This window comes from Myotis nattereri (assembly GCF_964212035.1).
Source record: "Myotis nattereri genome assembly, chromosome: 1".
Taxonomy (NCBI): domain Eukaryota; kingdom Metazoa; phylum Chordata; class Mammalia; order Chiroptera; family Vespertilionidae; genus Myotis; species Myotis nattereri.
Window position 1 is genome coordinate 140,679,356 of NC_138075.1, and position 12,128 is coordinate 140,691,483.

At 38.1% G+C, this 12,128-nt stretch overlaps 2 protein-coding genes across 2 annotated transcripts in view; both read left to right on the plus strand.

The window, feature by feature from the left end:
• Window positions 1-12,128, plus strand: part of MYO3A (myosin IIIA) — a gene marked incomplete at its 5' end in the record, with an annotated part of 203,401 nt that overhangs the window by 173,302 nt on the left and 17,971 nt on the right. The gene's annotated exons all lie outside the window — the stretch shown is intronic.
• LOC308528525 (protein SET-like) lies at window positions 2,038-3,769 on the plus strand (the record flags this gene model as incomplete). The annotated part of the gene is made up of 1 exon (XM_081104157.1): window positions 2,038-3,769. The coding sequence occupies one exon, from the start codon at window positions 2,038-2,040 to the stop codon at window positions 2,908-2,910; it is 873 nt and encodes a 290-aa protein (XP_080960283.1). The 3' UTR covers window positions 2,911-3,769.

The window sequence follows — 12,128 nt, forward strand, 5'->3', positions numbered from 1 at the left end:
CTGAATGGGAGAATATAACTGCTATTGATATATATATAATAAATGGTTAATATCCAAAATTTACAAAGAATTTTTATAACTCAACACCTTAAAAATAAACAATCCAATTTAAAAATGGACAAAGGATCTAAATAGACACTTCTTCAAAGAGAACATGCAAATGGCCAATAGATGTATGAAAAGATACTCAACATCAGTAATCATCAGAGAAATGCAAAATAAACCACAATGAGATATTACACCTGTCAGAATGGCTGTCATCAATACATCAACAAACACAAGTGTTGGTGTGGATGTGGAGAAAAGGGAACCTTCAGGTACCGTTGGTGGGAATGAGGATTGGTGCAGCCACTGTGAAAAGCATTCCTCAAAAAATTAAAAGTGGAACTGCCTTATGACCCAGTAATTCCATTTCTGGGAATATATCCAAAGAAATCCAAAACACTGATTCAAAATAATATATGCATCCCTAGTTTATTGAGGCACTATTTATAATAGTAAAGATTTAGAAACAGTGAGAAACCAAGATGGTGGCATAGGTAAACACCTGAAATTGCTGCCTCCCACAACCACTTCAAAAATACAGCTACCATACAAAATGGACATCATCCAGAACCACAGGAAGACTGGCTGAGTGGAAATTCTACAACTAGAAGGAAAGAGAAAAGCACACTGAGACTCAGAGGAGGTGCGGAAGTAAAGTGCAGAGGTACAGAGGCCACACACGTGGAAAGGGCTGGCAACTGAGGACACGGTTGTCTTTTTCAATCGGGAGGGAGACACAAGCTCCCGACGGCCCTGACTCCAGTTCTGGGCGAGTCTCTGGGGACCCAGACTCATACAGGGAGAAACTGGACTATCTGGCAGCGGGCAGAACTTGAGGGCGGCTTTCTCTCAGAGGGGCTTGCAGTGATTACCATGGGCCACTGAGACCCCAGACCTCTTAGGGCAGGGCTGAGGATCAGCCATAGCTGTTTGCTCCACCCTGTTGATTTCCTGAGACCCTGCCCCACCCAAGCTGCTAGCAGAGGCTTTTGCATATGAATGACCTGGCCCTTTGCAATCTAAAATTACCTAACAAACTGCAGCTGGGTCAGAGAGACCCAGAACATCCAAAAGAAGGCCCAAGGCTGCACAGCAGACTGCATTGCTTCACAGCTGGGCCTCATCTGGGCACCTCCAAATCAAAAACAAAGAAGAGGAATCTGCAGATCTCTCCATACCTCCTGCTAGGTAGCCTCAGGCAGAGGCTAAATTAGCACCTCCTTAGAGATCCAAGTGCCAGTGTACCCAGTGGTCAGAGTAGGACCATCCAGATTACAACTCCTCAGATACATAAGGGACACACTCAGGTGGTAGACTCAGTGAGCACCAAAGGCCCACTGAAGCAAGTCTTGCCCCATAAGGGTGTCTCTAGCACAGAAGTTCTCCCACCATAGACACAGCTGAATCTCACAGCCAATTGGCCTGGAGGTCAATTCCTCCCAGTAATACCTACAACAATCAAGGCTTAACTACAACAAGACTGTGCACACAGCCCACAAAGGGGTGCACTAAGAGTGTCCACCTCAGATAATTGGGGAGGCTGAGCCACTGGGCCCTATAGGACACCTAGCACAGAAAACCACTCTATCAACACAGGAAAGCAGCCAAAATGCGGAGACAAAGAAACAGGTCACAAATGACAGAAATGAAGGAAAGCAAACTACTGGATATAGAGTTCAAAACCACGGTTTTAAGGTTTTTCAACTATTTTCTAGACCCTGCCGATAAATTATAGTAAGACCCTCAATAAGTCTGGTGAGCCCACCGATAAATTTAGTGAGACCCTCAATAAGTCTAGTGAGACCCTCGAGGATATGAAAAAGGACCAACTAGAAATTAAGCATATACTGACTGAAATAAAGAATATTATAAGAGCCAACAGCAGACTAGAGGATCGCAAGAATCAAGTCAAAGATTTGAAGTACAGAGTCTCAGCGCGCCTTCCAGCCCCGCCGCTTCCCTGCCATCGGCTCCTTGGACCTCCCGCGCAGCATGGCCCCCAAACGCCAGTCCTCGCTCCCGCCGCAAGCGAAGAAACCCAAAGTGCCTCCAGCCCCAAAGCCGGAGAAGAAGCTGGCCCCTCCGGACGTGCCGAAGGGAAAAAAAGAACAGCAAGAAGCCATTGAACATATTGATGAAGTACAAAATGAAATAGACAGACTTAATGAACAAGCCAGTGAGGAGATTTTGAAAGTAGAACAGAAATATAACAAACTCCGCCAACCATTTTTTCAGAAGAGGTCAGAATTGATTGCCAAAATCCCAAATTTTTGGGTAACAACATTTGTCAACCATCCACAAGTGTCTGCACTGCTTGGGGAAGAGGATGAAGAGGCGCTGCATTATTTGACAAGAGTTGAAGTGACAGAATTTGAAGATATTAAATCAGGTTACAGAATAGATTTTTATTTTGATGAAAATCCTTACTTCGAAAATAAAGTTCTCTCCAAAGAGTTTCATCTGAACGAGAGTGGTGATCCATCTTCAAAGTCCACTGAAATCAAATGGAAATCTGGAAAGGATTTGACGAAACGTTCAAGTCAAACACAGAATAAAGCCAGCAGGAAGAGACAGCATGAGGAACCAGAAAGCTTCTTTACCTGGTTCACCGACCATTCTGATGCAGGTGCAGATGAGTTGGGAGAAGTCATCAAAGATGACATTTGGCCAAATCCATTACAGTACTACTTGGTTCCTGACATGGATGATGAAGAAGAGGAAGGAGAAGAAGATGATGATGATGATGATGAAGAAGAGGAAGGGTTGGAAGATATTGATGAAGAAGGGGATGAGGATGAAGGTGAAGAAGATGAAGATGATGATGAGGGGGAAGAAGGAGAGGAAGATGAAGGAGAAGATGACTAATGAACACTGATGGATTCCAACCTTTTTTCATTTTCTCCAGTCCCTGGGAGCAAGTTGCAGTCTTTTTTCTTTTTCTTTTTTCTCCCTGTCTTGTGCTCAGTCGCCCTGTTTTTGAAGTCTCTTTTCTCTCCTTTACACCATGGTTCTCACCTTATTTGGGGGGGATGTACCTTGAGCAGAATATAGTGGGAAAAGAATCTTTGCCCCTTTCTGTTCCAAATTCATTTTTATCCCTTCCTGTCTCAAGAAAAGCTTAATGGAATCAACACCACCGTGCTCTGTGGGAAAAAAGAAAAACCTTCTGCTCCCTTAGCTCTGCTGGGAGCTGGAGGTGGCTAGGCCCCTGTGTAGTAGTGCATAGAATTCTAGCTTTTTTCCTCCTTTCTCTGTATATTGGGCTCAGAGATTACACTGTGTCTCTATGTGAATATGGACAGTTAGCATTTACCAACATGTATCTGTCTACTTTCTCTTGTTTAAAAAAAGAAAAAAAAAATTAAAAAAAGGGGGGTTATAGAAGGTCAACAAAGGGTGGGTTTGAGATGTTTGGGTGGGTTAAGTGGGCATTTTGACAACATGGCTTCTCCTTTGGCATGTTTAATTGTGATGTTTAACGGACATCCTTGCAGTCTAAGATGACACTTTTAAAATAAAATTCTCTCCTAATGATGACTTGAGCCCTGCCACTCGATGGGAGAATCAGCAGGACCTGTAGGATCTTATTTGGAATTGACATTTCTCTATTGTAATTTTGTTCTGTTTATTTTTAAATTTTCTTTTTGTTTCACTGGAAAGGAAAGATAATGCTCAGTTTTAAACGTTAAAAGTGTACAAGTTGCTTTGCTACAATAAAACTAAATGTGTACACACAAAAAGAAAAAAAGATTTGAAGTACAAAGAAGTAAAAAATACCCAACCGGAAAAACAAAAAGAAAAAAGAATCCAAAAATATGAAGATAGTGTAAGGAGCCTCTGGGACAACTTCAAGCGTACCAACATCTGAATTATGGGGTGCCAGAAGAAGAGAGAGAGAAAGATATTGAAAACTTCCCCTACCTGATGAAAGAAATAGACTTACAAGTCCAGGAAGTGCAGAGAACCCCAAACAAAAGGAATCCAAAGAGGACCACACCAAGACACATCATAATTAAAATGCCAAGAGCAAAAGACAAAGAGAGAATCTTAAAAGCAGCAAGAGAAAAACAGCTAGTTACCTACAAGGGAGTACCCATAGGATTGTCAGCTGATTTCTCAACAGAAACTATGCAGGCCAGAAGGGAGTGGCAAGAAATATTCAAAGTGATGAATGCCAAGAACCTACAACCAAGAATATTCTACCCAGCAAAGCTATCATTCAGAATAGAAGGTCAGATAAAGAGCTTCACAGATAAGAAAAAGCTAGTATTATATGAAATGCTGAAAGGTATTCTTTAAGAATAGGAAGAAGGAGAAAAGGAGAAGGAGGAAAAGGTAAAGATAAAAATTATGAACAACAAATACATATCTATCAACAAGTGAATCTAAAAATCAAGTGAATAAAAAATCTGATGAACAGAATAAACTGGTGAATATAATAGAATCAGGGGCATAGAAAGGAAGTGGACTGACAATTCTCAGGGAGGAAAGGGGTGTGGGGGTGTGGGGAGAGACTGGGCAAAAATCGTACACCTATGGATGAGGACAGTGGGGGGCAGGTGTAAGGGCAGAGGGTGGGGTGGGAACCGGGTAGAGGGGAGCTATGGGGGGAAAAAAGAGGAACAACTGTAATAATCTGAATAATAAAGATTTTTTAAAAATAACCCAGGAATAAAAAACTTTTAAAAGAAAAAAAAAAGATTTAGAAACAGCCCAAGTGTCCATCAGTGCATGAGTAGATAAAAACCTCTGGTACATTTATACAGTAGAACTACTCAGCCATAAAAAAGAAGGGAATCTTAACTTTTGGGATAGCATGGATGGACCTGGAGAGTATTATGCTAAATGAAATAAACCAGTCACAGAAAGACAAATACCATATGATTTCACTTATATGTGAAATCTAATGAACAAAGTAGACACACAAAAAATAGAAACTCACAGATACAGAGAACAGAGTGACAGCTGTTAGAGGGGAGTGGTGCTGGGGCCTGGGTGAAATAGGTGAAGGGATTAAGCAAAAAATAAACAAACCTCATAGATACAAACAACATTGTGATTACCAGAGGGAAAGAGGGTTGGAGGCTAGTAGAATAATGTAAAGGGGGGATAAATGGTGATGGAAGGAGACTTGACTTGGGGTAGTGGACATACAATATATGATGATGTATTATTGAATTGTACACTTCAAACCTATATAATTTTAATAACCAATGTCATCCCAATAAGTTAAATAAAATTTTAAAAAGAAATACATCAAAGATCTAAATAAAGCTAAGACAATGTTTTTGAAAATAAAAAATAAATATATAGTTACTTTAAAAAAGAAGGCAAAAAGAATAGAAAATAGAACAAGATTATAATTGATAATATTAAAATCTCACATTCAATAAATGTAATCAATATTACAAAGACAATTTTGGTCTGACATATAAATTTTTAAGAATAAATTAGTCAATGTGACATTATGTAAAAGAATTGCTTTCAAAAAAAGTTTCCAAGAACTTAGTGTTATAGGCAGTTGCAATCAAAGTTCATGAAACAGGTAATTCCCATACTATGTAATCTGAGAAAAGAAAAGAAAAATGGAGGTTACATATTTTATGACAGTCATGTATCCTCAAACCCAAGTCTGACAAATAACATTTAAGAAAGAAAGAGAAATGGAGCGGGGAGGATGGAAGGGAGGAAGGAAGGCAGGAAAGAAAGCTAGGGATCAATCTCAGAAATTCAGAGGTACAACTCCTAATACAGTACTAGATAATTGCATGCAATATTACATTAAAAGACTCTACAAACAACACATTAATGTAACATAATATCAGAAGGTCAAAGAATACAGTCATCGTGATAAATGTTGAAACAGTCTTCAATAAAATCCAACTAGTGGTCCTGAAGAGAAGCCGAATTCTTACTAAATTAGGAAGAGGAGGCTTTCTAGCAATATGCAGAATGCATTTCTTAAACACGTTGTCAACATCATAATTAACTATGAACCACTGGAAAGCGGTTCCATTTAGAAGGCAGGATTAAGACAAGCATGCTAGTAAAAATACTTTTTTATATTTTGGGGGAATTTCTAACTGACACAGTAAGACAGAAAATAGACATTTCTAAAACTTATAACTATTGAAAAGGAAAAGACAGGATTGTAAGAGTGTTAGTATATAACATGAATTTTGACCTTAAAAATGCAAAGAATGAGCCAAAATAATGATTGATACTAATGATAAAATTCAGCAAGGATATATAGGTATAAAGATATTCTTTCTTATAAAAATGTATAATGGAAAAAGAGCTCATTGGAAATGACAGCAATAAATAAACAAACAAATAAATAAATAAATAAATACATTGAAATAAAGCTAACAGGAAAACCAAAAAGAGACCAGAAAAGAGGTGGATAATGGAATGACATTACATAGTGTGTCTGAATTGGAAGATAAGAGACTGTAAACATGACTATTCTAAGATTAATTTCTAGATTTAAAAATATTGCATTCAATCTCTGTGAGATTTCTTTTTAGAACTTAGGAAAATGTCCCTCAAGATTATTTGTAAATTTCAGGAAAAAATATTATGAATGAGGACTTTTCTTATTAAATAATAAAGTAAATAATATAAAGCCATAACAATTAAAACCACATGCCAATAATCAACCATGGATTATTCGAACAGAATAGATAGTCCCCAAATTGACCTTAGTATTTCTGCAAACTTGTCACTAAAATATACACAGCAAAGCAATAAGAAATGGATAGATAATGCTTGAAATGTTTCTTCTTTGGGGAGAAGAAATAAGAATCCTACCTTATGTGACTACCCAGCTATATTAATGATTCAAATGTAAGAAATAAACCAAAAGAAACCAGATGGTATGAACTGAGTATTGCACAATCTCTACTTTGGACAGGAAAAAGCATAAGAAGTAATAAGAGAATTACAAAGAGAAGTTGTGATGAATTTGAACTGCATAAACAAACCTTCTAGAGATTAGAAAGCCAAGATTAAAAGTTAAAGGGTTAAGGACGAATTGGATAAAATATTTAAAACAAATGTAAAAAGGGTTGTCATATGTAATGTAGAAAGAGCTCTTACAAATCATTAGGAAAACCATTAGTAACCCCAGTTGGAAAAATGGGCACAAGAATGGATTTATTTATAGAAAAATAAATGCAAATGACTAATAAGCATATATATGATCGCCCTAAAAATAAAAATATAATTAAAACAAGTTGCTATTTTTACTTATCAAACTGGCAAGGAAGACAAAATATTTAACTGTGAGGAGAATGTGCAAATTTAATTATTCTCAAACTGTAATGTTCAGACTGTAAAGAGTCAACATTTCAAAAAGTGACTTGACAATGTGTAAAAAAAAGAAACAAACATTGAAATAATTGATATCATTGACCCAGTAAACCCACTTATGAAAACATAGCCTAAAGGAATAATCAGAGCTGAAAAATAAAAATTTATGTACATGGCAAAATATAAAATTAGACAATAAGGAAATGATTAATAAGTAATGACACATTCATATATGGAATATTAACAGCCCTTAAATTCATTTTTCAAAGAATAACCTTGGCAAACTGCTAGCTACAGGATAAAATATTGCAGAATTGGAATTGGATAATGTAAATAAATCAGCTTAATATTCCCTTGTGTGAGATGGTTCATTAACAAGAGCATCTGTGTAGAGAGCTTTAGAAAAGCCCGGTGACTGGTTGAATAAGAACTAGGTGCTCACTCGCCAACAGAGCAGACACTTTCCATCTCTTGCTGACTTGGGCCCTCAGAGTCCATGTCTGTATAAAATTAATCATCTGAATAATGTGACTGCAGCCTGGCACAGAGCTTGCAAAGCCGTGTGTAATAAGACTAGGGTGTCATCTCCACGTATGTCATCTTTGCTGCCAGGCTGGCTTGAGCCACTAAAAGCTCGCTTGGTATCTCCTCTGGCCATGCTTGTGACCAGACATGCCCTACTATGGAATAATGGCTTTTTTAAAGAATTGGTATATCTTACCTTACCTTGAGAGGAACCATCTATCCTTGTGACTTCAAGCATGAGCAGAGGGCAAGAAAAAACCTAAATGTTGCTTGTTTAAAATCAGGTAATGGCACTGATCGGTTTGGCTCAGTGGACAGAGCGTCGGCCTGCGGACTGAAGGGTCCCGGGTTCGATTCCGGTCAAGGGCATGTACCTTGGTTGCGGGCACATCCCCAGTGGGGGGTGTGCGGGAGGCAGCTGATCGATGTTTCTCTCTCATCGATGTTTCTAACTCTCTATCCCTCTCCCTTCCTCTCTGTAAAAAATCAATAAAATATATTTTAAAAATAAATAAATAAATAAAATAAAATCAGGTAATGTTCTTCTATCCTGTGTTTTTAAAAGGCCAAGCTGAGAAAATGACTATGCAATAGTCAATAAATAATTTTCTAAAATTTGGCTCTTTGGGGGAAAAAATGAACAGGTTTTCGCCTCAGGCTATACACCCAACTATTTATAACCAAGAGGTTGTTAGGGAGCTTAGATGCCACTCCTGAGTTTCCTCACCCTTCAGGCAAGAAAGTCTGTTGTTTGACTGTATTCTGTCCCGTGGATGGGCATACACAGGACACATGCTCATGGGTCCATGTGACGCCTCACTGTCCCCATCAAAGATGGTACTATCAAGACAGCATCAGCATCACTGTGCGTTCTCGTACGCCTCTGCGAGGGCACCCTCCTTTGGCAACTGTGCACCTGAATGGCAGATAGCTGGCAGTAAGGGTGTAGCCTAACCCCAGGGACTGGGAAAAAACTCACTAGCCTTTGAAGACTCTAATCCATGACCCCAGCCCAACGAAGATGACAGAAGGTATGTAGTGATCATGTCCAAGAGACAAATGATAGTCCAGAGGCCTCACGCCACAAACAGAGCCGCTTTATTCTCCCCTGTTTGTCCTGTGATGTAACTAGAAGAGACATAAAGGGCAGGCTGGGGGAAGCAACTTGCCTAAATCTGAGAGGGAAATTAAAAAACGAAATGTTCTGTGTTAAGGTTCTGGATATTAGTGCAACATAGCTAAATCAGAGAGTGACTAAAAGCTTAGAGCCCCTGACCTACAGGGCGGTAAGTGCAGGTGTAAGCTGGCTCTAGGGCATCCGTGGTCAGGTGGTAGAAAAGAAGACAGAAGGAATCGCTGAGCAGTTCCGAATGGGGTGGGGCTGGTACCTGCCTATTGAGAAGGTCAGAGGAAAGGGGTAAGGCGGACCCACTGAACAGTAAGGCAAACAGAAGTGTTAGGACACACACAGCAGGAGAAGAACCTACCCTTATAACTCTTCACCTCAGATAGACTCAAAAGGACAAAGACCACGTAGTAGAGTAAAGCTAGTGGTCAAATCTTGGCCCGGCATGAGAAATGAAAATATCTCCAGGAGCTCAGCAGAGAGCAGATAGGAGCCATGCAGACCTGAACGGCCCACACAAGCTCAGAGCCTGTCTCCAGTTCTCTTCCAAGAGTGACTAGCCCGGCTGAAGGGCAGAGGAGGTGAAAGGCAGAATCAGCAGCTTCCCAAAGGCAGATTGCAACCTTGACGAGGGTGAATCCTGCCCTGGACATGCAGCAATGAATATACCTCCCTTCGAAGGTTTCCTGTAGGTCACTGTGTTGTTGCTTAACGTTCACAGAAGGTGGGGAGTGAATGGAAATTTACAAAAATTGATTTCTTAAGAAATTACAATAACATAAGTGCACTTCTGTCCTCATCAATTTAGGCATGTGATACTTATACAAATTATACTCTGCATGTATTCTTAAGTGAAATAGTGTAATTATTAAAATGAGAGTAATAGTGAAATTAAATTTCCTAAAACAAATATGACCAGTTTTAAATCTATCTTTTTTTGGGGGGAGGATGCAAAGTGTTGAGATGTTTGTCCATTCGTTGTTTTTAAAATGTTCATTCCTAGTAAACTAAGACACTTAATGATATAATTACCAAAACTATAATATAAATCAATATTTTACCCTCTGACTATTTAATATAGCAGTAACCTTTACCATCTAATATTTATCATGCACATCACACAAAGTAGTCACAAACCTAATTTCGCTACTGCCAACATTGATATGCTGCTGATCATTTGTGATTATAAATGTTTATGTCACTTTTGTAATTAAGGGGTTAGAGCGATGTTAGCAGGCAATGTTTATACTCCCCCAAAGGAACAAAAATTTAGAAAGCAAAAATAAACTTAAACCTTTCTGAAACATTTGTTTGCTGATAAGCTCATGAGAAGTTTGCTCTTCAAAAATAAAAAATAGTCTGGGTAAATTTAATCTGGACAATCAGACCCTGTTGGTTATATTCATCAATAATTTTCCCTTGCTGGCTGCCCACTTTGCATGGCAGGATCTTAAATGAGATGCCCTTTAAGAATATGCATCCTAGAGATTGTCCTGCTAAAGGAAAAAAGTCAATGAATTAACACTAAAGTAGATCCTGCAAGATAACAAGAATTAAACAGAAATTCTGAAAATTCAATGCATTTTGACATTGTTAAAATCTCTATAAAATCTACATACTAGCTAGAAATTTATAACTTTAAATAAATGTGACTGTACCATACATTCCAGGATTCTTTTTATGCAATATGTTTTATTTTCTCTTTTTGCCTATTTTCTTCTCCCCCACCCTTCTATACTCGCTCCCCAACCCACATTATTCTCCCTTAATGGAACCTTCATTATAAAATATGAGTTAATATTTTTTGTAGATATGCTTACATGTACTTATACACACATATAGAGCTTTTTGTCATTCTTTTATATAAATAGAATCATAATATAAACACTTACATATCTTGCTTTTCTCCCTCCATACTTTAGCAGGAATCCTAGAATATCAACTGGAATTGTTATAATTTATTCTTTTTGCTGGTTATATAATATTCCATTGTGTGGATCACAATACTTTGTATAACCTTTCTTCTATTGTCAGATATTCACTTTTTAAATTTTTTTGGCACTATGAAAAATGTTGCAGTAAACATCTTTACAAATGTCCTTGTATCCTAGGATTTTAATTTTCTGAGAAAAGTCCTCCGAAATTATTGAGTTGAAAGGTAATTTTGGTTTTGATAGATTGCTTTATTAAAGGCCCTTAAAACTGATATTTTCTTCAACAATTTCTGAGAATACACTTTTTCTGACATCCTATCCAGCCACGTTATCCTTCTTTTTAATCTTTGCTAATGTGTCTGAAGTAAAATGGTAATTCATTGTGATAAATATATATATACCTGCTAGTAAGCTCAGCTGTCTTCCATGCTTATTGGCCTTTTGGATTTGCTCATCTTGACTTTCCTGTTTATATCTTTTGCCCATTTTTCTGTTGGTCTTTATTTTTGTAGTCATTTGCTTTTCCTCTTGTATATTAGAAATATCACCCCCTTATTTGGCATCTGTGCTATACATGTGGTTTTCTAAATTTACCTTGTCTCTTTTGGTTTCATTGACATGTTAAGGCTTTCATATATTTTTAATAGGCAGCTATATCTACCTTTTTATGACTTCTGAGTTTTGGTTAAGACATGTGTGCCCCTAAATTGTTCATGAAGCCTCTGGGTTCTCTTTCAAGGGTTTTGTTTTTTTAAGTTACATTTTTCTTTAAAGCATCAGGAATTTAACTTTATATCTAGTGACAATAGAGATTCAGTTAACAAAAGTGCATTGATTGTCTACTCTTCACTTAGCACTGTGTCTCTAGGCTAAGACAGAATCCATCCAACACCTGGCACCTGCAGACCACCACTGGCAAGGCAGGAGGGTATGAAAACCTGAGTCATGATCCCCATTGTCCCAAAACATACAGCCTCATTATTTAGAAAAACAAACCACAGGTTAAAAATAGTAAGGTTTTATACATTTTGCCAGGGCTACCGTCACAGTGTTCCACAGACTGGGTGACTTAAACAACAGAAGTTTATTTCCTCGTAGTTCCAGAGGCTAGAAGTTCAAAATCAAGGTATTGGCAAGGCTGGTTTCTTCTGAGGCCTCTCTCCTTGGCTTGTAGATGGCTGTCTTCT